The 25,889-nt window shown below is 44.9% G+C and overlaps 4 protein-coding genes and 1 long non-coding RNA gene across 12 annotated transcripts; 3 read left to right on the top strand and 2 right to left on the bottom strand.

Annotated features, from left to right (window-relative positions):
* Positions 1-764: 764 nt before the first annotated feature.
* Positions 765-5,606, top strand: LOC446089 (neuronal acetylcholine receptor subunit alpha-7). Of its 2 annotated transcripts, none has more exons than XM_003966239.2 (10): positions 765-858; positions 1,344-1,483; positions 1,713-1,757; positions 2,058-2,167; positions 2,244-2,323; positions 2,394-2,561; positions 2,852-3,046; positions 3,168-3,254; positions 3,383-3,492; positions 3,753-5,606. In XM_003966239.2, the coding sequence occupies exons 1-10, from the start codon at positions 810-812 to the stop codon at positions 4,482-4,484; spliced, it is 1,716 nt and encodes a 571-aa protein (XP_003966288.2). In that variant the 5' UTR covers positions 765-809; the 3' UTR covers positions 4,485-5,606. The 2 variants fall into 2 exon arrangements, with proteins under 2 accessions (XP_003966288.2, XP_029695007.1); XM_029839147.1 differs by lacking the exon at positions 765-858 and adding an exon at positions 1,823-1,958 and having other exon boundaries at positions 1,429-1,483; positions 3,753-5,605.
* A 122-nt stretch (positions 5,607-5,728) lies between these two features.
* Positions 5,729-12,079, bottom strand: snx27b (sorting nexin 27b). 2 transcript variants are annotated; one of them, XM_011605825.2, is made up of 13 exons: positions 11,611-12,079; positions 9,596-9,827; positions 9,205-9,397; positions 9,033-9,097; positions 8,844-8,948; positions 8,692-8,770; positions 8,375-8,538; positions 8,218-8,307; positions 7,973-8,122; positions 7,768-7,896; positions 7,438-7,497; positions 7,275-7,337; positions 5,729-7,154 (listed from the first exon to the last, which is right to left on the bottom strand). In XM_011605825.2, exons 1-13 carry the CDS (start codon positions 11,940-11,942, stop codon positions 7,110-7,112), a joined length of 1,707 nt encoding a protein of 568 aa, XP_011604127.1. In that variant the 5' UTR covers positions 11,943-12,079; the 3' UTR covers positions 5,729-7,109. The 2 variants fall into 2 exon arrangements, with proteins under 2 accessions (XP_011604127.1, XP_003966287.1); XM_003966238.3 differs by having other exon boundaries at positions 7,289-7,337; positions 11,611-12,078.
* A 2,216-nt stretch (positions 12,080-14,295) lies between these two features.
* LOC115250483 (uncharacterized) lies at positions 14,296-15,086 on the top strand. Of its 2 annotated transcripts, none has more exons than XR_003889038.1 (3): positions 14,296-14,455; positions 14,601-14,749; positions 14,829-15,086. It is a non-coding gene; the product is annotated as an uncharacterized lncRNA (long non-coding RNA). The 2 variants fall into 2 exon arrangements; XR_003889039.1 differs by having other exon boundaries at positions 14,445-14,531.
* Positions 15,087-15,409: 323 nt separating this feature from the next.
* LOC105416722 (protein S100-A1-like) lies at positions 15,410-21,812 on the top strand. 5 transcript variants are annotated; one of them, XR_003889064.1, is made up of 4 exons: positions 17,878-17,932; positions 21,217-21,231; positions 21,350-21,498; positions 21,580-21,812. XR_003889064.1 is itself a non-coding variant. In XM_029839247.1 (3 exons), exons 2-3 carry the CDS (start codon positions 21,355-21,357, stop codon positions 21,691-21,693), a joined length of 258 nt encoding a protein of 85 aa, XP_029695107.1. In that variant the 5' UTR covers positions 15,469-15,570; positions 21,350-21,354; the 3' UTR covers positions 21,694-21,812. The 5 variants fall into 5 exon arrangements, 2 of the variants coding, with proteins under 2 accessions (XP_029695107.1, XP_029695106.1); XR_003889062.1 differs by lacking the exons at positions 17,878-17,932; positions 21,217-21,231; positions 21,350-21,498; positions 21,580-21,812 and adding exons at positions 15,410-15,570; positions 15,691-15,839; positions 15,921-16,189; XR_003889063.1 differs by lacking the exons at positions 17,878-17,932; positions 21,217-21,231; positions 21,350-21,498; positions 21,580-21,812 and adding exons at positions 15,434-15,570; positions 15,679-15,839; positions 15,921-16,189.
* Positions 21,813-23,767: 1,955 nt separating this feature from the next.
* Positions 23,768-24,632, bottom strand: s100w (S100 calcium binding protein W). Its single transcript, XM_029838879.1, has 3 exons — positions 24,508-24,632; positions 24,250-24,398; positions 23,768-24,163 (listed from the first exon to the last, which is right to left on the bottom strand). Exons 2-3 carry the CDS (start codon positions 24,388-24,390, stop codon positions 23,981-23,983), a joined length of 324 nt encoding a protein of 107 aa, XP_029694739.1. The 5' UTR covers positions 24,391-24,398; positions 24,508-24,632; the 3' UTR covers positions 23,768-23,980.
* Between the last annotated feature and the right edge of the window lie 1,257 nt (positions 24,633-25,889).

The raw sequence follows: 25,889 nt of genomic DNA, 5'->3' as shown, positions 1-25,889 counted from the left end.
CCTAATTTATGTATACTTTTCTTTTTATCGTAATTTTTAAAAAATATTCTGTATCATATTTTTTGTTCACTGAAATCTTTGCTTTTATAACTATAATACTCTTGCATTATAGGGTCGCCATTTTTTTTCTTCTTTGTACTGACACCAAAGAAAGTTGCTTGCAGGGTTAAACACTGTTTATTGGGCATGGCAATAAACCATTTCAGAATCTTACAAGCACGTTACTATTTTCCACTTTATCCACTGGGTGTCAGCAGTGCTCTATAGATTTTTCATTAGGTTTGTTGTGGGTTAGAAATAAGGCAGTGTCGTGGTAAAAACATGGATTTTCTCCATATGTCAAGAGAATCTTTCAACCTGTCGTGATTCACATCTCAGATACAAATGCAACAATTAGCATGTGTCATGGATAGACTAAGGTAAATGATAGATAAATGTGTGTGTAAAACTGCAGGAACTAAGAAAAACACCAACAAACCATGCAGATCCCTTTGAACTAAAGCTCCAGCCGTTTGGTCTTGTCCACTTCTTCAGATCTTCTGTCTCACTCTGTCCCTTTCTTGCTTTTGCTCTCTCTCTTTTCTACGGGTCTCCCTCTCCTTTCCATGCTGCTGCCGGTGTGTCGTGTTCTATCATCTCGTTTCCCTGTCAGACCCAGATCTCTCTATTGCTCTCTCTCTCGCTCTCTCTCTCTCGCTCTCCCTCTCTCTCTCTCTCTCTCTCTCTCTCTCTCTCACACACACACACACACACACACACAAAGCGCTCTCATTTTTCTGTCTCCCGCTCCATTAACAGAGGAGTGCAGCATGTTGCATGCTGCTCTTTGGCTTTTGATCCTGGCCAGTCTGCTCAGAGGTGAGTGACTTATTCCAGTATGACTGTGCTCAGAAAAGTGTGTTTTTATTATATGATGTTCGTTCCATATGTGTGCATGTGCGACACAACAGCGACTCACTTCCACAGCCAGAAATGTTGCTGAGCAGATAATAGTGCAGGAGATGAACAGAGACAGACTTTTTTGTTTTAGCAGTGGGATGTTTTCTCATGGGTCCTTAACAGATCAGCATTATGATTTTCTTTTTGTCATCTATTTCTATCTGTCTTCTAATCATTAAAATGTGATTTCCCCCACTCTAAAACATCCTCCATATAATACATCCACCCCCTCTTCACTTTGATCCATTGTAAACACATTTTTTAAATTCCTCGCAAACTCATGTATCCTTTTTCTTATACAGTCAGAGGTGTCTAGACTTTTACAAGAACAAATCTGCTCACTTTTTCCTCTTGCTTCTCGTTCTGCGATTCTTCTCCTCGGCCATTAAACCCCCCATACGCAGTGTCGGTGCAGGGTCCTCAACAGCGCTTCCTGCTCACGGAGCTGCTCAAAGACTACAACCCCATGGAGAGGCCGGTGGCCAACGACTCCCAGGCTCTCACCGTCCAGTTCTCCTTCATCTTAATCCAGGTCATGGACGTGGTACGCATGGCAGAAATGACGTTTTTCTCTGCTGAACACTTAGAAATGTTTTTCCTTTTACCTACAATCACAAGTGTGAACACGTTCTAACACTGGTAGAAACACCACACACTGATGTCCAGAGCAGAGATGGACAGTTTGACAAGTGTGGGAAATAAAAGCAAAGATTTATCATGACCGTATATATGATCGTTTGTCTTGACCTGTTAACGTATGTGCTTTGCGCTAGGATGAAAAGAACCAGATCATCACCACAAACGCCTGGTTGCAGATGGTGAGTACAGCGCTAACCATTAATAATGTGGTATTGATCTGCCTCAGATGCTGACTGTGTTTCAGAGCGGCTGTAATAGCTGCATCAGCAGGGTGAAGGCATTCGTGTCTGAAAGCAGATTCCTCCATCCCTCCGGTACAAAACTCAGACCTCATTATAAGCCAAATGAGAACCGACGAAGCTGCCGTCGATTCAGACGAAGTGTGTCACCCAAAATCAAAAAGTTAGATAAAGAAACATGGTTGCGTGTCTGTTTTATGATACATGTATTTATTCATATGGCACTTTTGCATCTCCCAGCAATGGTACGACCACTACCTCCAGTGGAACCAGTCAGAGTATCCTGGAGTCAAGAACCTGCGTTTCACCCCCGACCAGGTGTGGACGCCGGACATACTGCTCTACAACAGGTACGGTGCAAACACACATGGACGGCACTGCCGGCTGCCCCTGGGCCTAAAACGTGGCTGCGCTGCTTCTCCACAGCGCTCACGACAAGTTTGATGCCACGTTCAAGGCCAACGTGCTGGTGAACTCCAGCGGCTACTGTGAATATCTGCCTCCTGGTAGGTTCTGGTGAACCCTTTCCCAACACTGTCACAGCCTCGACGTGCCCTCACTCGCTATCGTCTTTAGGAATATTTACCAGCACGTGCAACGTGGACGTGCGATGGTTTCCCTTCGACATCCAGCGGTGTGAGCTGAAGTTCGGCTCCTGGACGTTCGACGGATGGCTGCTGGACATTCAGATGAAGGAGGCCGACGTCTCAGGATACATGCACAACGGAGAGTGGGATCTGCTTGGTGAGACAGATTATTGAAGCTTCTTCAGTTCTGTGCTGAAGAAGCTTCTTGGTTAAACTAGCAGAAGTCCAGGTGAATCCTCTTCAGCCAAGAAGCCGAAAGCAAACTTGGAGAACAGGAAGATGGTGTTGTGCTCTGACATTTTAGTCTAAATAATTATGGTTCATGCAGTTTTGTTTGGATAAGACTAGTTGAAATAGGGATTTTTTTTATGTTAGGGGGTTCAGTCTTTAGCATGGTGATGTAATTTTAGATTTTCTGTGGCATTTCTGTGTGTGCCTTCCTCCCAGAGGTCCCCGGCGGGCGCCATGAGGTTTTCTATGACTGCTGCGCGGAACCCTATCCCGACGTTACCTTTGTGGTGACCCTACGAAGGCGGACCTTGTTTTACGCCCTCAATCTGCTCATCCCCTGCGTGCTGCTCTCCTCCATGACCCTGCTGGTGTTCTTGCTGCCTGCAAACTCGGGGGAGAAGATCAGTCTTGGTGAGGAGTGACTGGTTGACCAATAAACTACTATTTCTGATGCAACTCTCTGTCAGTTCTTGGTGCATTTCTTTCCTTTTTCAATCCTCTGGAAGACATTTCTCTCTGTGTCTGGTTCCAGGCATCACGGTTCTGCTTTCACTAACTGTCTTCATGCTGATGGTTGCAGAGATCATGCCTGCCACTTCTGATTCTGTCCCCCTGATTGGTCAGTTTCTCTGTGTGTGTGTGGGTGATGGTGCTGGTGTGTGTGTGCATGTGTGGGGTGTTCATTTCAAAGTCTCTGTCGTCCACAGTTATTATGAATAAAAGTTGTTGCTCCTCCATCTGTCATAGGTCAATACTTTGCCAGCACCATGGTGATCGTTGGGATGTCAGTCGTGGCCACAGTCATCGTGCTTCAGTTTCATCACCACAACACCAACAACGGACAGATGCCTCGTTGGGTCGGTTTGATTTGAAATCCTCCTTCATTCGATTTCTATTTTCCTACCTTATTGGAAAGAGGTCAGGTTTTGGGATTGAATTTTCCAGTGTGGTGTCATTGACAAACAGGATCATTAAGATTCAAAAGAACCACAAAAACCCATTTTAAGTGATGCCTGAAGAGATGAGATATATTTTATACTACTGAACAAATGTGATATTTGTGGGATAGTTAGTTGTAGAGGAGGCCAAAGACAAAGCCCGTGTCTTTGTTTGTCAGGTCCACTTGGTTCTGCTCCAGTGGATTCCTTGGTTCCTGCGGATGAAGCATCCAGGAGAGACCGAGGAGCCGAGTCTTCCCCACAGCCAGACGGCCTCCCAGAGCAGGAAGCTGTCGTCTCCTGGCACCAGCAGCAGCAGCAGCAGCAGCAGCGCCGCCGCCAGGCCCGCTAACACGGATCAGCTCAGCCTGTCTCTATCAAGGCTCCGGCAACACTCGCAGCTCAACGGAAACGCGCTCTACGTGGGCTTCCAGGCCACGGCGGAACCGGAGCTGCCTCAAAGGAGCAGAAGTGTGAGCAACGGACGGGTCGGTTGTGGTGACGGAGGAGAAGGAGCGAGCGTGGAACGAGGAGGACCTTCACTCGTCCAACGTCTCCTCCCTTCTTCGAAATCTGAGGTCCCCCAACTGGAAGGCCCAACAACTCCTGGCCCTGATGCATCCTCTGGTTCCAGTGGTGCAGAAGCTGCCCCGCACCCCCCTGGAGGTCTCACGCAGTCCCCAGTGGTCAGGCGACAGCTGCAGGCTCTGCTCGCAGAGGTGCAGTTCTTGGTCGAACGTGTGAAAGAGCAGGACAGGCAGCTGCGCCTGGCGGAGCAGTGGCAGTTCGCCGCGTCCGTCATCGACCGCCTCTTCCTGGTGGGATTCAGCGTCTTCAACATCATCTGCACCATCGCCATTCTCATGGCGGCCCCGCACTTTGGAGAGGCGCTCTCAAAGGACTTCCTCTGACAGAGCGGGAAATATGGGCAATATGCAGAGTTTCTGCTCTTCCAGGCCGCTCTTGACACCAATATCACGGCGACGAAAGAGAAAGAGAAATAGAGACCGATGTCTGATCTATGGTTCTCCGTAGATGCGGTTTAAGCATCTCATTCTCCGACTTCCTTCAGTCGATGCTCAAAGAAGGCGAAGAGTGAGATGGAGTGAAAGGATGGAGGCAACGAAGCACGCAGCAATAAAGAGGGAAGAGGAAGAAAGGGAGAGCGATGGATTGGAAGGAAATGAGGCAGAACAAACCAGAGCGGAGGAAAGTTGTAATTATGCTGCTGAGATGAAGACAAAGCACGCGAGGAAAAAGTGCCGAGGAAGCAAATCAGAGCCAATAAAGTTCTAAGTGATTCCTTATTAACTACAGAGAAGGAGAGCGCAGGAGGAGGAGGAGAGCGTCCCTCCTGCAGCTATTCTCAGCTGGCAGGTGATTTATGTCGGCCAGCATGACGGAGAGCAGTTTGACTAACTGAGGTTTTGGCAGAACCCGTCCTTTTAATTTACCTTTACACATTTAAAATACAGCTTAACGGGCCAGTTCCATGCTCTCTGCTGAAGCATTCAAGCAGCTCAAGTCATAAATCTGAACCAAGTTCCTCCCCCCGCGCTGCAGAATCCACCCCAGTGTCAACAAGCCACACGTTTTAAAGAGAAGTGCGTGACTCAGCAGGCTCAGAGAGCGCGGAGGCTTCTGCAGACAGAGGATGATGCAGAGAAACAGAAATCGGCCTCAGAGGGGGAAGGAGGCGGATGGAATTCCATAATGTGGCTAAAATAAAGTGAGAAAACTCAAATGAGTAAGCCTTAAGTGCTTTTCTGTTAGATTCTGAATTAAAAACATCAGGTTTTGGGTGTGTTGGGAGAGAACCTACAGGCTCCATCAGATCGATGCAGTAAAAACAACCGTTTTATTCTAAAGGGAGCGTAGAACTTCTTTGTGGGTCAGTGAATAATGTCCTGCAGGTATTTGCTTCAATGATTTGGACCTCCACGGGACGCCCGGCTGCCTCTCCACCACCGCCCATGGCGATTAATTAGTTTGATGCAGGGAAGGCGCTAAAGGTGCAGATCGATGGTTCCCCGACTGTCTCCCTGACTTCATTATTGGAAAAAGGAGAAAGCAACACGAGTAAGTAAAAGAAAAAACAGGACTGAGCACGACATCATCTTTATGAGATGAACCTCACACAAACACAAAACACAGCTGTGCATCAATAAATCAGTTTATTTAAAATAATATGTTACAATTTATTACAGTTAGCAATGTAACCAAACACTTTGTCTTGCTTTTTTTTTTTTTTTTAAAACATTTTCGACATGTCAAACGATCTGCAGGGGTCCGTCTCCGTCAGAGGGGGACGGTTGCAGTGGGAGATGCGAGACGCTGGATTTGTCAGTTTAACTGAAATAAATAAATTAACGACACTGCACTTTAGGCCAAATGAGAGAAGGAGAGCAGAGGGCAGGTGAGAGACAGACCAAACCAGAAGGCTCAGTAATTCATTTCGCCTTAACCGGGAATTTTCCAACACACATATTAAATGTTCTGTTGAACCCTGAAAGGTTTTAGTTACAGAAGCACATTCTCCCGACCTCTGAGGTCAGTCCACGACTCTTGGATGTACATTAAAACAACAAAACTGAGTTTAGTTTTGTCCTAAATAAGACTTGGGAAAGCCTTTATTGTTGCTCTTGGGCTCAGTCATACTGGGCTTCTGAGACCACAGAACAAACGGATGCAAAGGCGCCCCCTACTGGTTCATACTGGTAATGCTGACAGAGCAGACGATCGTGTTCTACGCATTGGCTCTGTACACGTTTAAGCGCTGCAAAATCATAGTTTCGTCCGTCAGAACTGAATTCAGTGCAGTTCTTAGGCGACCTTCGGCGCATGTGGGTGTTGTTAATACTGTAGGATAAAGTGCAACATTAGTCTAAAGGTCATCTGTTCCTGCTCACATTTCAACTCTAAAGAAAAACTATGTGCAGCCCAATATCTAAAAGAAAAATCTTACGAAAGGTCTGTTTTCCTTCCTGTTTTCTTCTTTCTAAAAATGCTAATTGTGCAGCAAATGAATAGAAGCGTGTGATGCCCAGCAGATGAGACCGACATTCTCAGGGCTTTGCTCCGCGATGACTCCAGTGGAAGCGAACACACTCTCACCCCTAAACTCTCACGTCACTCTCGTCATGCTGTGGTCCACCCCTGGCAAACCAAGACCGACTGAGCCACGTTAGTCCCCCCCCCCCACCTCCTCGGGTGTTCAGTTTCTCCTATTTAAAGGATAATCCACCTGAAGTTTCCAACCAATCAGAAGAAGCCTCACAACTCAACAAGCTAACTGGGCTGTACACTTTTCTGTCTAATGCATGGTAACGCGTATGCAGCTGTTTATGCTTCTCGATGAGGTGTGAGATGGCCGGTTTGCATGATTCGGCTGCGGCTCCTGGGGTCGTAGCCGATGGGTGTAACTAAAGACCATGGGGTTAATAATCACGTAGCTAGAGTGCTGCTGGGGGCCAGACGAAGCCCGGACCGAGCTTCCCCGAAGTAGGCGTCCGGTTAGGAGGTGGCGATTTCCCTTCCTAGGTGCTTCCATCCCTTCTGTGCCTCAGGAGTTGGAAAATATTCTGCGGGAGAAAAACCCGACCGGGACAAAGACAAGGCCAAGCGGCTCAGAGACATAAACGGGGAGAGACACCAGAGCTATGAGTGGACTAGGGAGTGGACAGAGGCAGGCAGAGCCTTACCTTGCCACACATACCATCTTTGCTGCAGTTCTTATTGTCCTTGTCTGTGGCCTCTTCTTCTATCTGTAAAACACGCGCACGCACACACACACACACATTACAAATAAGACTTAAGAACATAAATATCTGGCTTGAACCAGAGTTTCTGGGTGCTCTTTGTTACCTCCTTCCTCCACTTCAGCTCACAGAAGACTCTCTCGAAGCATTCGTGCATGTAGTTAAACTGCACATTATTCATCAGCAAACACACACACACACACACACACACACACACACACACACATTAATGGGAAATATATTTACAGGTTTTAATTGAATGAACTTATAATTATATAAAAACGTATTCAGTCCACTTTTAGGATTATAATCAAAACATTAACTTCCTCCTTTTCAACTAAACAACAGTGCAAATTTAATATTTTTCTAATTAAATTTGAATTCTCATTGCTTGATATTAATGTTTGACTGGAACAAACGATCGTGCGACACTCACATAAGGTGTGAATATCTTGACCCAGCGTGGTTTCTTCTCTCCCCGGGCGTACTCAAAGCAGAAGGCCATGCCCTCTTCGTCGGTGTCCCACCTCTGCATCTCCGCCCAGTCAAAGGCGATCACCTGATTCTGGAGCACAACTACGGCTTCAGTGTGGCCCTCCCGATACAATAACGCGTGAACACAAACAAAGAGCTGCTCCTGCCTCCAGCGTTCCTTCCTCGGTGCAGGCGTGCAGCTTGAAGTGGTGAATGCTGATGGCGGCGATGACGTGGCCTTTACGCCGGGAGTCGCAGGAGCAGTGGGGGAAGATGATCTCGTTGTAGCCCTCGCAGCCTCTCAATAAACTCAGATACTGCCAAAGCAAAAGAGCTCCATTTTAAATGGTGTTAAATGGTGCGTTTTTATCTTCTGACAACAGTTTCAACGGTTCTGTCTGTGAGAACTGACCGCCGCCATCTTTTTCTGCTCGGCCAGCTTCTGCAGCTGGTAGAACTTCTGCTCCGACTTGACAGATCCCTTTTTCACATCCTCCACGGCCTGCAAAAGCAAAGAAACGTCAGCAAAGCAAAGACGGCGCGGCGAAGAAGGCGGGGTCGGCACGCACCTGGTGAAAGAAGTAACTGACAGCGAGCTGGTTGTCGTTGAGCAGAACCTCCTCTTCTGTGGTAAAGAGCCACTTGCGCATGGTCAGACAGGTTCCTGGGACGGCTGAGGTGTAGTTCTGGACGTACAGTTTGTGCGGGAACTCGTTTGGAGCGAGTTTACGCACTGTAGGAGGAAGAGAAACAGGTCCCTCAGCAAACATCGAGTCTGATTAGCCACGAAATTTGCCAGAGGCAATAGTGACGCCCACATTCGTGATAATGTCGGTTGTTGGAGAATCACATGACCAGACACTGAAAACAAACGAGTGATACAAACCAAATGTGTGGTTGATGACTTCAAACAGGGCAAAGTAGCTGGACGTCACGCTGTCCATGCCCAGCTTCATCACCACAGCCTGGAGACGAGGCAGACACGAGGGTGAAAAACCACCGGCAGCATCTGAGGGCCTGACGGCTCCACAGGCTTACCTGGTACACCTGGTCTGTGGTGGCGTTCTTGCGAACCCGGACGTTGAGGGTGGTTTTATCAGGCATGGCTATTCTCAACTCCACGTCCGACACGCCGTTATAGTTCTGGGTTGTGGGCAGAGGAGACAGGCTGTCTGGTGAGACAACCGGCAGACAAAGGCAAGAAGACGCGCGCTTGGAAGCGATTACCTCATCTGAGTCCGACAGGAACTCCTGCATGATGTCACTTTCTCCAATGACCCGTACTGAGCACACTGCAGAGAAAAGCGCTTTCACATGTGCTGGTGCTTTTACAGGCAAAGGTGTTTCACTCTGGCTTGACCAGAAACTAAGCAAGCCCTAATCGTGATGTTATCCTGACCTTTTTCCAGGTATTCTTCAAGGCCTCTGCGTCGTGCATCGAGCTGTTGCTCTGACAGGGAAAAGGGCCACTTCCCAGGCAGTTTTGGAAATGTGAAGTTGTCAAATTCCCTTTTCAGGTTTTGGTGCAGAATCACAAATTCCCGGTAACGCTTGGAGCATAGCTGCCGACCTGCCATGTACACGTTGTACACCTGTAAGGAAGCGTTTGCAAGGAAAGAAAACGGACGGACGTTCAGCTATTTTCCATGACCACAGCGGACCTGCTTCTGGATCAGGCATATCTAGGCACCTTGACCTATTCAGATATTTTTGCATCTAAATTCATCCTCAACCTCATGTCATTCACCCATGCACCGCTTAATCTGAGGCTCGTCACCAGCTTCACTCACCACAAACTTTTCCTGGTTGAGCTCAGTGTGTTTGTAACTGGGTACGGAGATGGGGACAGCCTGCTTGTCGGAGTAGTCGTAGCAGGACTGGGCGGACACGTCATCTCCCGGGTCCAGACAGTCGGCCTCCTGAGGCGGGACAGACAACACAGCCAGGACCAGCTCCCGCTCTCCGGCCCGGATCAGGTCCACCACCTGCTTGTGTGTTGCACCTTCTACATTTACTCCATTTCTAAAGAGAACGTGAGAGGAAACAGCGTTCATTTTAAAAGCAGCCCAGGTAAAGCCATCTAATGAATAACCCAAAAATAAACATCATTTAATTCCACACCTAAAGTCCCACAATTACTGGCGACTGGTTTCCATTAGGAGCAACACAGGATGTTGTACCGGTACCCTTTGCTAGGCACGTTTTAGTGGAATGAGGGCGCCGATGACAGCAAAGTGGCCTGACCTATATTTTGAATGTTCTCCAACAGCTTCAACATCTCTGTACTCGCTCTAAACCTCGGCACTTTTCCCAAACTAAACACTATTTTAAGCCAGACCATGACTGGATTTGACATTTCGGTCCACACAAACTGTGACACGTCCATCTTTCCCCTCCTTGGCTGCATTGATAAGCGTTAAAAATACAAAAAGCAGATGAGAAAAAATATAAAACACGAACACTGTACCGAATAAAAGCTGGCCCCATCATCAGACTGATGCTGAGTAATGCTTCCTTTAGAAAAAAGTACATTACAAAGCTGAACCAAATAAAAACAGAGGGAAAATATGCAGGCTATGCATTAAACAGTTTTGTAGGTGGACTATCAGCAGTTTTAACATGACAAATATTTAACAAGAGACATGATTTGATCTCTGCACATGAACCTGAGCAGAAAACAGACATACACACACCACTGCAGCAGCTCTGTGCAGGTAATCCACCCTGGGTGAGCTGCAGCTTTTCCTTTACAGCAAAGCAAAAATTGCTGACAATCCAGAGTAAATAAGGCAGAAATGTGACAAGACACATTCCCATGCTTGTGCACAAGCAAACACAATGGGGTCATCAAACTGCCAGGTTACAGCAGGCCGCCCATCGCTGCAGAGGTGTGCAGGAACCAGCCAATGACAGGCTGGATGGTGCAGGAACCAGCCAATGGCAGGCTGGATGGTGCAGGAACCAGCCAATGGCAGGCTGGATGGTGCAGGAACCGGCCAATGACAGGCTGGATGGTGCAGGAACCAGCCAATGGCAGGCTGGATGGTGCAGGAACCAGCCAATGGCGGGCTGAATGGTGCAGGAACCAGCCAATGACAGGCTGGATGGTGCAGGAACCGGCCAATGACGGGCTGAATGGTGCAGGAACCAGCCAATGACAGGCTGGATGGTGCAGGAACCAGCCAATGACGGGCTGGATGGTGCAGGAACCAGCCAATGACGGGCTGGATGGTGCAGGAACCAGCCAATGACAGGCTGGATGGTGCAGGAACCAGCCAATCAGAGCCGGAGGCAGCCTTCCTCTTCTGCATCACCTTGTTCCACACAAACATGGTGAAGCATCCTCAGCGATGCTGCATACCCCTCTCCATAGCAACAGAGTCTAACATCAGCGGGGCACATACATGCAGAAAAAAGGGGCTGAAGAGCAAATTCTACTGTCAACCCGATGGAGATGACGAGGTGCCCTGTTTAGAAGTAATGGAGCTAAGCCGCTGCAAATCTGCAGGATTAGTCTGTTTAAGATGTCACTAAAGGGATGAGACATACAAGGGGAGGCTTGTGAATATCTGGCAGAGGGTGAATGGGTGGAATCGCTTAAATGTGACCGGGATCACTAATGGTTCCGGAATCTCACACAGACCCCTCTTTCAGTCGGAGGAGCGCCCGATGTGCCCTGTAGTGATGCACACTGAATTTCAACAGACTGGATTGTGCCTGTGACTCCACTTGTCCTGGATTAAACCCACAATTCCGAGATTAAAGCATTATCGGTACGCAACACTTGGTTACGGCGGCTACTTACACTTCAAGGATCCTGTCCCCTTTAGAAATACCGGCTCTGTCGGCGGCACCTCCGGGTAAAACAGCACTAACATGCTGCAGTGGAGCGTAGAGTTCCCCGTTAATGCTGCGAAGCTGACCACCTTCGCTCACTTGTCCCCGAACATTGAAACCGTAACCGGAGTCGGACTTTACTATCCGTACCAGCCGCGGGCCTGAAGTAACGGTGGTGGCCGTCTGGCAGCTGCTGCCGGTACCTGGCGTAACATTACCGCTGCTGGAGCACGTAAGAGTCGAAGGGTGAGGCAACGGAGGGGGCAGTGAACAAATTCCTTGTCCCTCGACGTCTGCCATATTTCTTTAAAATGGTGTAACATTCACCTGGCTTCAGCTAGCAATACAACTATCTTCCAAACCAAACATTAGCTGGTTGTAGCGGGCTAATCGGCTGGGCTAGCTAACAGTCCGAAAGTCACCGGAAAAAGACGAAAGTGTCCGTAAATTGCCGAGAGCACCTCGGGGCTGCGTCCCATTTAGCGCGGCTCCCTTCTCAAAAGTGGAAAAGCCACATCTAATTGGAGCAAGTTAGCAAAACTATTTTTAGTTTGTTCTTTTATTATTTTTTTGTAATTTGGTGACAAAATAATTAAATGTGATGAGAAAAACAAGGAAAAGAAAAAGTTACTATTTGCTCATGAATCCCAACATATTGTACCTTACCTCTCAATACATCTTGTTATAATTTACGATTATTTTTGTTGGGAAAAAATAACAACACCATACCACCTGAAAAAAAATTAAAAGGTCAAAAATAGTTGCCCTGGAATGTTGACAGTTTAACTGCTGGGACAAACAGTGACGATTATGCAGCTTCAGGTTTTTAAATGGAGAAAGCTTTGGGCAAATAACTCCCTGTGTTTTAACACATTCCTATAACCACTCAAGCTGGTTTGAGCTCCAGCAATGTGCTTCCTTTGCAGGAATGAGCTTCTTCACTTAGAAATGTTAATTTCTTTGACTTGAATGGCTGAGAAAATGTAACAACCCATGCATCAACTGGTTAAAAGGTAAATTGCCGTGGGTGCCCCGTGGCCACATTCCATGTCGTTTACTACAGATCCCCTTTTAAAAAGTGGACAGGCCACAATAAACTGAAGTAAGTTACCAAAACTGTTGTTTTAAACAATAAAGAACCCCCCCCATGATCCCATGATATTATATTTATATTATATTTCAAAGTAGTAGGACATTATTAAAGAAAAGCAAACATCCAAAGCATGAGCAGAACTCATTTGTCAAGAAAAGTTGTAGAAAATTCACAGTCGAGACATCCGGGTCGTCTGTTCTTCCAGAGGGGAAGGCTGGAATAGCATTAAAGAGGTCAGTTCTAGAAAATGGGGCATTCATGTCATGTCTATATAATTAAGGGACCTTTTAATTTAAAAAAAAAAAGCTGTAGAAATCTGCTTCAGTGACCTTTACTTGACTAGAATATAGTTCCTTATAGAAGGTTAGGAGACAGCCTGATTTAGATTTAACCCTTTGAAAGGCCAGTTTATCCTGTTTCCAAATATCACATTTTTCTGAAAGCATATTAAAAATATCCTTATGGTGGCTTATCTGCTTCAAATAAAATATAGTGACCTGTCATAACTACTTCAAAGGTGATAGATATAGAAACCTCCCCGTTATCATTTGTAACAAGTGATGAGTAGTTGTATGCTCAATGAAAGGCCGGTCTTCAAGATGAAGAAGGTTAAATCACCAGTTTTATTCTGGAGGAGACAGGATATTTCTGAAGTTAAGAGAAACCGGACTGGGATCAGAAATTAAAATATTGTGATATGTAGAATTAGTAACACCTAAAGCTGGTAACAAGTGTTCAGTCCTAGAGTAAGACGTATGGGCATGAGGATAACAAGGATGAAGCGCGGCCACCATATTTCACTTAATTAAATCATTCAGAATTCCCACTCAGGATGTTGCAGTAGGTGGTTTTGCAGAATTTCTGTCTCAGACCGGGTCAAGATAACAAATATCTACCACATGGGTCTGCTATGATGTGATCAGAGACACAAGCACACCAAGGATCCACAACAGCCTTGAGATACGTCCTCTAAGTCAATGCTCATAAAAGTCATTGCCTCACTTGGTGTACTGACAACCTTAAACCGGTCCTTGAGGTTTATCCAGAACCTCGCCAGGCTGTAGCATCCTCAGGATGTTTAATCTGGAAAAATTAAAGCCTTGTTGGCTTTGTATTCCAGTTGTTGTTTCCTCCGTAGTTGTAGTATGAGCTCCTTCTCCCGATAGAAGTGGACCCTTGTTTTGGGTGGTGGCTACAGGGTCCGGTGCACCCGGCTGATTCTGACATGGTGGCTGAAGCAGTAGTTTCAGGAGCTTCAGTGTCCACTACACAATAATGCCAAGTTACTAACTGCTCAAAATCAGAGAAAACTTTATAATTAAATCGCTCTTCATGAGATCTTTGGCCAGGATTTGAATAATGGTGAGTCTGCCCTGGAATAAAAGATGTCTCTTCTTATGTCAATGATCATCATATGCACAGTATTTAGTTAGTTAGTGCTAAGAGGACTTTGAGTGCTGCTCAGAAAAGTGCTTCGATCAACTGATCCATGTATCTCTTTGATTAGCTTTTCTCTGCCTCTCTTCAATTGTAGTGTTGACCCTCCCCCAGGTCATAACATTCAGGACATGGCCAGACATGTACACCTTACATTTCTGGAGAATCACACCTACTTTAGGATATCCCCAGAAAGTCGGTGTGGTTTGAAAAGGGGGGGGATGGACAAAAGTCTCACACCTCCAGATATCTTTGACCTGTCAGAGGTCTTCAGTCACCTTAGGTAAGTGAAACCAGGATTATCCTCTCGTTCTGTCCCTTTTTGAGTGTAATTCCTTTACGCTGTGTAACCCATACAGGTGCATTGACAGAAATATGGTTATTTATACATTTATGTAGTGCTGAACCACGTGTATTTTATATCCCAGGCACCATGGCAGATGGAGCAAAACTAACACTCTTCTCAGCGCTGCATTTCCTAAAGGAAACCTTTGACCAATACGCCCAAAGAGACGAGAACAAAGGTACCCTGAGCAAAAAGGAACTTGCTGAGCTGCTCCGCGAGCAGGGGAACGTGGTAAGTAAAAATACTAGTCAACGTTGTTCTTCCAGAGAGTTGTGAATGCTTTATAAAGCTCTTGTCCCTTCCCCGTCAGACTGCAGACATCTTTGTGTCGAGTTATTTCACCGGCATGGATCAAGATGGAGATTCAAGAATCACTTTTAAGGAGTACATGGATTATCTAATTGAACTGTATATAGGGTATTAGAAATCCAAAACGTCCTTTTAAATTTGTATGGAGCAACTAGTACCTGAACCAGTTGACTTGCTACAGATGAAACCTCATGTTTTTGTGATTGCTGAGCTGAAATGTGCTGAGAAAAGAACAAATAAATGATGCCTTTCTTTAAAACCTTTGGTGTGTGTTTGTGTCTGCTTCAGAACTGACACAATGGGACAATTCCAGAGCAGAAGACAAACAGGAGCAGCAGCACCGGAACTGTCATCGCATAATTTGTGATCTCTTGGGACGTCATCAGTTCACTCAGGTTCCCTCAAAAATGCATAAAAGAGTCATTTCTGTGTCACAAAAGACACTGCAATTTAAATCGGTCTGATCAGAAATAAAGAGCAGATGAAGATTTAAAGATTTCAATGGATCAGCTGTACATCTACAGACCACAACTACAACGCTGGAGTGAACCAGTCATACAGGTTTTGAGTGAGGGGCCCACTAAATTATGGGTTATGTTCCAGGGGTGGGTCCAACCTTAGAGGCTTCAGGAGACGCCCAAAGGAGGGTGTGGTTCTTGTGACTACAGAAGGATCCACAGTCGCTCCGCAGTCACATCTGCAACTTGGGTTTCTTTGATCCTTCAAAGGTTTTCATCCCTCAGGTAAGTGAGAACCTGTTTCTCCGTGTTTGACCTCTCTTGAGCAGCATTTCTTTACGTATCGCTACCGAGACCGAGAAGAACATTTAAATCTGCTGAACTACATGTAAGTTCTTATTCCAGGCACCATGGCAGATAAATCAGAGCAGACAATCCTCACAGCAATGGACTTCTTAAAGGAGACCTTCTTCAAATATGCTGACACGGACGACGACAAAGGCACCATGAGCAAAAAGGAACTTGCTGACTTGCTCCGCAAACATGTGAACATTGTAAGTATAAATAATGCAAAACCTTGTTGTTCCAGAGAGTAGTGAATGTTTCATTAATTGATTTCCCTCTTCTTTTTTTAGACAATTGAAAGCCATTATGATTACTTTTTCAAAACGATGGATGAAGACAAAGATGCCAAAATTACCTTTAAGGAGTACATGTATTTTCTTACCGATATGCATAACTTCCGTTAGAAAAGATGTTCGCATCAGATCACTCATGTTGTTTCATTTCTGTGGGACAGCTGAGGTGTCGAAACATCATGTTGTGATTGTTCAGCTGAAATGTGCCTCACTGGATCTGAGGAACATCTGAGAAAACAACAAATAAATGATGCACTTCTTAAAAACCGTGTGTGTGTGTGTGTGTGTGTGTGTGTGTGTGTGTGTGTCTCCTGAAAGACAGAAAAAAACCATAAACACTTGCATCTGATGTTGGGGGGGGGTGGTGTATGCTACGTTGGGCTTGTTGCTGACAGTTTATCAATAAAATGTCCCAGCCTGGAACAATCCCATTATTCCGAACAAGGGGGGGGGGGGGGGGGGGGGGGGAATCTGCATCAGAATTCAGGCAATAGAACAATTCCAGACTAGAAGACAAAAAACAGCAAGTTTGAGTTCAGAACTGGATGTTTCCTTTCTTTCCTCGAGTTGGGATCATTTTTCAGGAGAGGAGTTTTAACTCATTTTGATTCTGCTGTTATTTTGTTAGGGTCCTCTGTCCTGTGACTAAGTAGAGCTGAGCAAAATGAAGCAACACCGACGACACCAAGGAGTCTGGTTATTCCTCTCTGTCAGCTTAAAACATTTCACATTGTTGTTCAGCGAACAGGGCCAGATACAGCTCCGTGTAAGCTAAACTAAACAACTAAAAAGACTAAAATAAAAAAAGCGGTTTTAGAGTGGCACAAATCAATTTGCTGTCCAACTTCAATCGTTTATGTGATTATTACAACTAGTTCTGGGCAATAATATAATGATCTTGTGTGTTGACGATGGTCATATGTGAGATTATCAGAGGCTTGAGTTTTGTCTTTTACTGGTCTTAAAGGCAACGTTGGGCTGCGGTGAAGTGGCGTCAGTGTTGTTTATCAAAATTTTCATTCTGTAATGTCACAAAATCACCGCGAGCCTGTCTTTATTATGGTTTATTTGGATCGTGGTCTTGAAATAGGATTTCTTCACCTGTGTGCTGGTGGACAACTCTGGGTGTATCTCTTACTGTTATCAAAGTTTTCTCTGTTATCTTCCAAGGTAAAGTAGCTTTAGCCATTTTGCTGTTTCTACTTTCTGCTCTGCAACATAGCAACAGAACGTCATTTAGATAAGTTGTAGTGGGTTATTGCAATATTCTAGATTAGGAGTATATAAAGTATAATAAATAGTGATGAATTTTGAAACACTTTCACAGCTTTTTAAGTGAAACTAATCTATGTTTTCCAGCGAAGAAGCTGCAGTCCATGATAACACTGTAAAAAAAAGTTTTAAAATTCCTTTATTCACATTCTAAAGAACTGGCTCTGAACATTCTTAGCTAATGGACACCATGAACAACACAACACAGCCTCTGATGATCCTCATGTCACACAAAACAGGACCAAGCACATTCATCTTTTGGGGGGGGGGGGGGTAAAGGAACCCTCCAGGAGAGTTTCTAACCCTTCATTGAAGAGGTGCAAAGAAAACCTAAAGCTCCAACACTGTGGCAGTGTTGATTGTTTTGTCTGTTATTCAGGAGGAAACACAGTTATTCAGGATTGTATCATTTATTTGTTCTTTCCTGAGATGTTCCTCAAATCCAGCGATGTCCCAGCAGGTGTACAGTCGTTGCCTGTTTCTGGAGTTAAAGATAAGACCTGATCTCCAGGGTGGTGCTGGCTTCTTGCTATTAGTAGCCATAGAGTCACAGTCAAGTGGCCGGAACTGAACACAGAGAAAAAAGTTCAACCATTGATGGACTGACCACAGTTAGGAAAGGGGCGTGGCCAGGTTTCAGGTGACGTCCAAAGGTTGGTGTGGTTCTTGTGACTTTAAAAGGATCCAGAGCGCTCCGTAGTCACACCTGAAACTTGGATTTCTTTGATCCTTCAAAGGTTTTTATCCAAATCAGGTAAAAGAATGTTTCTCCTTCACTTTGACCTCTTGAGCAGCATTTCTTTACCTCACTGATGAGCTTTTCTTCACCTGTATGTCCTTGTTCCAGGCATCATGGCAAATAAGCCAGAACTAACGATCCTCAGAGCAGTAACACACATAAAGCACAGCTTTTACAAGCATGCTAGAACAGATGGCGACACACAAACCTTGAGTATGAATGAATTTGCTGACATAATGCACCAGGAGTTTGATATGGTAAGTAAAAAATATGCACATTTTTGTTATTCCAGAAAGTTGTGAATGCTTCATGAATTGAATTTGCTTTTTTCTGTTTCACTTTATTAGAGCGACAGGGCCGTCGTTGATTGCTTTTTCGAAGAAATGGATCAAGACGGAGATAGCACAATTAATTATAATGAGTTCATGACTTATGTCGTTGATCTGTTTGAGATGTTTTAGAAAACATTTCTGACAAAAAGAGATCACTGCATGAGAACGTTGTGATTTTGTTGGATTTGTATGGAACAGCAAAGACGTCCAACCTGCACCACATATAAAGGTTCAGCTGAAGTGTGCTGACCTGGAGGTGCATCACTGGATCTGAGAAAAGAAGAAATAAATTATGCAATTCTTAAAAATGGGGTGTGTATTTGTGTGTGTGTGTGTGTGTGTGTGTAAAAAAAAGTTTTAAAATTCCTTTACTCACATTCTAAAGAACTGGCTCTGAACATTCTTAGCTAATGGACACCATGAACAACACAACACAGCCTCTGATCCTCATGTCACACAAAACAGGACCAAGCACATTCATCTATGGGGGTGGGGTGTGTGTGTGTGTGTGTGGGGGGGGGGGGGGGGGGGAGAGTTTCTAGCCCTTCATTTGAAGGTGCAAACCAAATATGACTTGTTCCAGATGTTTTTATGGCAAATTCCACACATTTGCCTCTATAATTTCCAGAACTGAAAAGAAACCTGTTTTTTTTGGTAATGACAGTTCTGTGGAGTTATTGCTTGTGTGTGTGTGTCTGTGTGTGTGCTTTCCTGAGAATTTTCTCACGGTTTCCGGTTACTTTACTCAAATCCATCCGCTTTATAAAAGCAGGCCAGCAATCACAGACAGCTGAGTCTGCGTCCACCATTAATGCCTCTCTCTTCTTCATGAGTCTGACCAGAGCAGCCTGGAGCTGAACCTGGTCAGGACAATAGAGATTATAGTGCACTTCAACAGAAGCCTCCACTGGACATAACTGGACATAATCAGCTCCACTGGAGTAAAAGTTCCCCCTAGGCCCATAACCCTAACATCAGCTTATTTGCAGGAAATTTTGTGTTTGACTTCCCAAACACGTTATAATCACTTCTGGAGAGAACAGCTCCCTGCTCTTTCCGGGGTAACAGGAGTGTGTAAACTTAAAAGGTTCTTGGTAACAGGAGTGTGTAAACTTAAAATGTTCTTGGTAACAGGAGTGTGTAAACTTAAAAGGTTCTTGGTAACAGGAGTGTGTAAACTTAAAATGTTCTTGGTAACAGGAGTGTGTAAACTTAAAAGGTTCTTGGTAACAGGAGTGTGTAAACTTAAAAGGTTCTTGGTAACAGGAGTGTGTAAACTTAAAAGGTTCTTGGTTACCAGTTTGGATTGAAATTTGACTCTATGCAATTTTATTTGCGTTTTGAATTAAAATGCCTAAAGTTAATAGTATTGGCGTTAAATAAAACAGCACTGGTCCCCGCTGTAGGAGATCATTGTTCTGGGGAGGGAATTGAGCCCCATATGCCCAAGCACCACCTACAATATTAAATTGAATTTGAATCAGGTGCGATGCTCCAGGGGCATGGCCTGATTTTGAAGGGTTCAGGTTACCTCCAAAGGAGGGTGTGGTTCTTGTGACTTTTAAAAGGATCCAGAGCACTCCGTAGTCACACCTGCAACTTGGATTGCTCCATAGTTGGGTTTCCAGCTTGAATTTCTTTGATCCTTCATAGTTTTTCCTCCATCTCAGGTAAGTGAGAATGTTTCTCCTTCACGTTGACCTCTTGAGCAGCATTTCTTTAGCTCACTGATGAGCTTTTCTTGACCTGTGTGTTCTTGTTCCAGGCATCATGGAGAAAAAAGAACTATCGATCTTCAACGCAATGAAATTTTTGAAAGATTGCTTTGATGAACATGCTGCAAAAGATGGAGAAAAAGCCACCATGACCAAGAAAGAACTTGCTGACCTCCTGCGCCAGCAGTTTGAAATAGTAAGTAAAATAATTATGTACAATACTGTTGTTCCAGAGAGTTGTGAGTGCTCTATGAATTAAATGAGGTTTTTCTTTCACTTTCAGACTGAAAATCACATTATTGCCCAGTATTTTGATGGCATGGATAAAGACGGTGATGAGAAAATAACTTTCACAGAGTACATGAGCTATCTGACCAAACTGTTTGAAGGGTTTTAGAGAACATGTTTGACACAACTTAATTAAAAAGAAATGCCATGGTTGCTGTATCAGAACAGTGTTTATTTCATTTCTATGGGCCAGCTGAGACGTCTCGCTTGCAACAGATGAAACTTCCTGATTTTGTGATTGTTGATCTGAAATGTGCCTCACTGGATCTGAAGAACATCTGAGAAAACAACAAATAAATGGTCTCTCTGAACAACCGTGTCCTAAATAAGTCAAAATAAATGCATACACTGGGGGGGCTGATTATCAGTAAAACATTCCAAATGATGAACTTGAGCCTGGCCCAATGTAATTGGTCCCTTCTTGGGTCTGTGACTCTCAGCTCAGGACTTTGAGAGCTGCACACGTTACAGAAGGATGCAGTCAAGTGGTTGATAATTTAAAAGATTTAAGGACAAAATCCAAGAGGGGGTGAGTGTTCATGTCAAAATGAAGGAATATGGGCAATAATCCTAATCAAAGAATTTTCAAAATCAGAACACTGTCAAAGTTAGACTTGAGTGTTTATATATAAGTGGGACAGAAAATGGGAATGAGATACACATAAAAGACACTGCAATTTAAATAGATCTGATCAGAAATAAAGAGCAGATGAAGATTTAAAGATTTCAGTGGATCAGCTGTACATCTACAGACCACAACTACAACGCTGGAGTGAACCAGCCAAACAGGTTTTGAGTGAGGGGCCCACTAAATTATGGGTTATGTTCCAGGGGTGGGTCCAACCTTAGAGGCTTCAGGAGACGTCCAAAGGAGGGTGTGGTTCTTGTGACTACAAAAGGATCCACAGTCGCTCCGCAGTCACATCTGCAACTTCAATTTCTTGAAGGTTTTCATCCCTCAGGTAAGTGAGAACCTGTTTCTCCTTGTTTTACTTCTTGAGCAGCATTTCTTTACGGATCGCTACTGAGACCGAGAAGAACATTTAAATCTGCTGAACTACATGTAAGTTCTTATTCCAGGCACCATGGCAGATAAATCAGAGCAAACAATCCTCACAGCAATGGACTTCTTAAAGGAGACCTTCTTCAAATATGCTGACACGGACGACGACAAAGGCACCATGAGCAAAAAGGAACTTGCTGACTTGCTCCGCAACCAGTTGGACGAGGTACGTAAAAGTAACGCACAACATTGTTCCAGAGAACACTGCGAACGCTTCCTAATTTGCATTTTCTTTTCTCTTTATTAGAAAAATGAGAAACGATCAGCGCATTATTTCAAAAAAATGGATGAAGATGGAGATTCCAAGATCACCTTTAAGGAGTACATGCACTACCTAACTGACCTGTATGAATGGTTCTAGAACATGTTTGATTTGAAATCATCACCTTCCCTGTTGCAGTGGAACAACAGTAGAACGCTGTTTCCTGTGTTTAACCTGTGAATAACATGCTGTGATATAAAAACCATCTTCAAACGTTCCGTTGTGAAGTCTCATTTAAATATTTCCAGTACCGTATTTTCACGACTATAAGGCGCACCTAAAACACTGAGATTTTCTCAGAAATCGACGGTGCGCCTTATAATATGGAGCGCCTTGTGTGTGGACTGAGTTCCAAAATCTGCTGTGCGCCTTTGGTGGGTGCACTACGGTAAACGCTCCGCCCATCGATTAGCGGCACACCTACGGGTAAGGATCCCCTAAAATGGCGCCGGTCAAGCGAGACGCGTATGAATGAGGCTTACTTTAAACTGCAGGACATCGAATATGCGGCTGAAAATGGCAATCGAGCAGAGAGAGAGAGAGTAGTTTTTTGATTGTCATTAAAACCATCTTCTCTGCTCAATTCTGCAGCTGTTAGGAGTCTTCCCTCGTGTCTCCTCCTCCCTTTCTGTTTTCTCTTGGCCGTCCAGTTTCAGGTCAGATGGAGCTGCTCTCCAGGTGCACCTCAATCACCTCACCAGTCCATCATCCATACTCGCTGGTTTGCTGTTCAACCCTCGGGTACAGCCTGGATTAATATTTCTAGCTTGGAACTCATTGTGGATCAACCTCCCAGACGCCTGTTCGTGCCGCCCAGCCTGACCCGACCCGAGTTTGCCCACCGTTCTCTGCAGATTACTGTTGCCTGACGTTCAGTAAAGCTTTTTATCGATCATCCTTGGCTGTTGTGTGTCTCTGTCTTCTGGAGTTCAGTTCGTGCCGCTCCTAACAGAAGCAGCCATTTCCCATTGGACTCTGTCCTTTTTGGTCAATGAGTCTTCTTCCTGAACCCTAATGAAAGCTTTTTTTTAAGGGATTAGAGACGTTTAAGAATCTATTCGAAGAACTCCTGAGGCAGGTCATGTCAGACCTGCTATACAGGTGGACATCTCAACCCTCCCAATGTTTCGCTCCTGCAGGGAACGAGATCAGCGGTGGCGAGCGTTGGGTGTGACAAACTCTTGGCCTTTAGCTGGAGACATATAAACAACATGGATAGAAAATGTCCTAAGTGACACCAAGCAAGCGTGGAACTATTCGGATCAGTTTATGAGACCCTGGTGTGTCTCACCTGCGTCTAATCGAGACGCAACAGTCTTGGGAATAAAAGAAATTTTATCTCCGTGATCGTGCTATTTCCTGTATCGCTCTCTTCTTTTTCTAATTTCTTTATGTATGTAGAGCTCTGTCAGGGCTTGTTTTATGTGAGGAGCCTGGGGGATGGGGTCTGGGAGGGGGGGGGGGCGCCCTTCATGGCACTACGGCGGCGTGTCTAAACAACATGCTGCCACATTTTAATTGGTGAACTGTCAGACATTCTGTGAGTCATGAATGCTTCATTCTCGGCTTTCCTGAGGCGTGGGGAGCTGTTGGAGAGACCACAATCACACCCTCACAAGGCGTGCACACCCAGCAGCACCGACCTGTTGGATTAACGCCGGTGAACTGGAAAGCCTCCATTCCTGCACCAGCCTGCCCCCCCCCCCTCCCGTAATTATGTCAGAAATGTAATGGTCAGTTTTATATATGAGCAGGAAGGCCGAATCAGATCACAGATGAGCACAACTTCGCCTTACGTACGTAAGCGTACATTTAAAAGTGTCGTTATAGTTTTAATCTTAAATAATAAAGAGACTGGGTGGATTCGTTTAGTGTTGTGATTTAATGACACGGCATCAAGAGCTGGTTCAGTTGTTGTGGAGCCAGAGGCGCTCTTTAATGGGCCAAGGTTCAAATAATAAAGCACTACATGACAGCAGCGTTTGTTCTGACTGAATTCTACGTTCAGTCGAAACCAAAGAGGCTTCGATTCAGACGCAAACACTTGTCCATCATTGGCTGTTTCTTGTTTTCTTGCACTTAATCTATTTGAACTGTTGGTTAAACAAGGTTATGAACGATTTGCTCCTGTGGAAACAAATAGAAAATAATGAGGAATAAAGAAGAAGCAAAGTTCAGAGTTTGTGCTTTTTATTGGAGGAAACAACAGCAGATTGTACAGCTCATTGTAAATATCACGTTAGGCTGCTACTACAATTCAATTTCCCTACGGGGATGAATAAACTACATCTTGAATCTTGAATCTTGAATCTTGAAATACAGCTTTATTTGCATCCGTAATAGTGTTTGCGTTTGTAACAGTTAACGGGTTTTGGACCAAACTGGTTTAATCGTCTCCGGTCTGATCTTTGCCTTTGCCTTTCTTCTGCCCCTTGCCAATTTTCTTGTGGTAGTAGCAGGTGGCCAGCATGCCCACGCACCGGCAAAACTCCCGGAAGTTGATCTCATCATCCTTGTTTTTATCCAGCATTTTCATGGCCTCCTCGATGTCGTCCCCATTAATCTTGGCCTGAAAAACACGTAATTAGCTCACCTGGCAGGAACGCACAGAAAAGGAACCGTGCTGATGACACTTGAGGGTTTCGGTGTTCCCACCTTTAAGTCGGCACTTTCGATCTCCTTCTGGAGCATCGCCTGCAGCTCCTCTTTGCACAGCTTGCGGTTATGGCCTTGATCGTCGGCGTATTCCATGAAGATGTCCACCATGTTGGTGATGACAGCTTCCAGACGGGCCATGTTTGGAGCTGAAGATTAAAGAAAAGACGACACTCAACAGGTATTACTGCTCCACGCTCGTGTCAAACCTGTCCTCACATATCCTTTAAAACACTCGTGTAATTATTTACGTCTTACCTCTGAGTTTGAGTTCAGCGGAGAAATCCTGTCTGACCCTGGTCAAATGTACACCAGACTGGGAAAAAGGTGCCTTTTATACACTAGACACATGCACGCACGTGCACAGACACACACGCATACGCCTACCAGCCACCACTCACAAACACAGACACACACCTTCAAAAGGAGTGGTTCTACTTTTCTAAACATGCTCCACACAGTGTCCAGCTGCAAATATATATATACATATAATTTTTTTACATATGTATGTAAAAAAATGTCAATTTTACATTTTCATCTGTATTTTCAAGTTAAAAACTGCTCTGTGTGTGTGTGTGTGTGTGTGTGTGTGTGTGTGTGTGCGCGTGTGGTCATGACTGAGGCATGTTTGTTTCCTATGTGTGCGCTTCCACTTACCCACAAGATTATGTAACCCAGTCTGGTCTGATCCAGTCTTTACTTCTGTGTCTCTCTCCTGCCTCCTGCAGGGTCCCTTTATCCACCATGACACCTTAAACTGGTCAGAAGCTGCCCCTCCCCACTTTGGCCATATTACTTTCACTTATTGAGCGCTATCAGATTCGCCGTCTGGGGGAGGAACAGGAAACAGAGCCAAAGGTTCCAGTTCATGACAGCTAGGTCCCTTTTCTGCCCTCTGTCTGGGGTTTGTGTTGCAGTTTGGACAGGACGTGTGTCTCAGCAGCCCCGCCAGCACATCGCTTTCTACCCTCCGCTGCACCTCGTGGCTGCTCCTCATTATCCACCACCCATTTTAGCAACTGGAAGGGAAAAAAATGATGCTTTATGTGTAAATAAAGTTTTCTCTGTGAAGGCACAGATACTGAGACACATGTGTTACACACACTGGTGTGATCAATATACTCAGTTTTAAGTTGGACAATTATTATTGTGGAAAAATGCAGCCATCAGTGGAGCATCATTGTCCTCCTGGAGTCGCAGGCAGCTGATGGAGGACAGGAGAACTTTTCATCTCAGCAAAGCAGGAAGTGTTTGTTGTTTGTCTGTGTTCTGCCATTAGGTCTAAACCTGTTTTTCTGGATATGGAAACGGTATCTGGATTTGCTTCAAAGGAAAAACTGTGGGTTGAAGATTTGAAATAGCGTCAAAGGGTTTTTAGGAGTTTGATGACATCGAGTGGGGAGATTTGTTGTTTATGTTAGGCATAATTTCCTTTAATTTTTTTAGAGGAAATTATGCACAATGCAACGAACAAACCAGCACTCACCAAAAATCTCTATTATTCCTCGAAACATTCCTTGAACCACCACCTTACCTTGAAGGAGGGTTTGGAGCAGGTGAGGGATCCTATATTGTTGGGGGCTTGATGCTTCTAGTTGGGTCTCCCAAGACCTCACCAAGGCGGCTTCAGTGCCCAGCTG

This window comes from Takifugu rubripes, chromosome 7 (assembly GCF_901000725.2).
Source record: "Takifugu rubripes chromosome 7, fTakRub1.2, whole genome shotgun sequence".
Lineage (NCBI taxonomy): Eukaryota > Metazoa > Chordata > Actinopteri > Tetraodontiformes > Tetraodontidae > Takifugu > Takifugu rubripes.
Note: the sequence above shows the minus strand (reverse complement) of the source record. Positions and strands in the feature narration are given on the sequence as shown.

What these genes read in the sequence shown, in the direction of transcription:
- LOC446089 (XM_003966239.2), top strand. Translation starts at nt 810, where the DNA reads ATGTTGCATGCTGCTCTTTGGCTTTTGATCCTGGCCAGTCTGCTCAGA. An exon ending in CCTGGCCAGTCTGCTCAGAG is followed by an intron (nt 859 to 1,343) that starts GTGAGTGACTTA and finishes CCCCATACGCAG; the next exon opens with TGTCGGTGCAGGGTCCTCAA. An exon ending in GACATACTGCTCTACAACAG is followed by an intron (nt 2,168 to 2,243) that starts GTACGGTGCAAA and finishes GCTTCTCCACAG; the next exon opens with CGCTCACGACAAGTTTGATG.
- snx27b (XM_003966238.3), bottom strand. Translation starts at nt 11,942, where the DNA reads ATGGCAGACGTCGAGGGACAAGGAATTTGTTCACTGCCCCCTCCGTTG. An exon ending in AGCTGAAGTGGAGGAAGGAG is followed by an intron (nt 7,338 to 7,437) that starts GTAACAAAGAGC and finishes CGTGTTTTACAG; the next exon opens with ATAGAAGAAGAGGCCACAGA. An exon ending in TAAGAACTGCAGCAAAGATG is followed by an intron (nt 7,155 to 7,288) that starts GTATGTGTGGCA and finishes TTTCTCCCGCAG; the next exon opens with AATATTTTCCAACTCCTGAG.
- LOC105416722 (XM_029839247.1), top strand. Translation starts at nt 21,355, where the DNA reads ATGGCAGATAAATCAGAGCAAACAATCCTCACAGCAATGGACTTCTTA. An exon ending in TCCGCAACCAGTTGGACGAG is followed by an intron (nt 21,499 to 21,579) that starts GTACGTAAAAGT and finishes TCTCTTTATTAG; the next exon opens with AAAAATGAGAAACGATCAGC.
- s100w (XM_029838879.1), bottom strand. Translation starts at nt 24,390, where the DNA reads ATGGCCCGTCTGGAAGCTGTCATCACCAACATGGTGGACATCTTCATG. An exon ending in TCGAAAGTGCCGACTTAAAG is followed by an intron (nt 24,164 to 24,249) that starts GTGGGAACACCG and finishes CGTGTTTTTCAG; the next exon opens with GCCAAGATTAATGGGGACGA.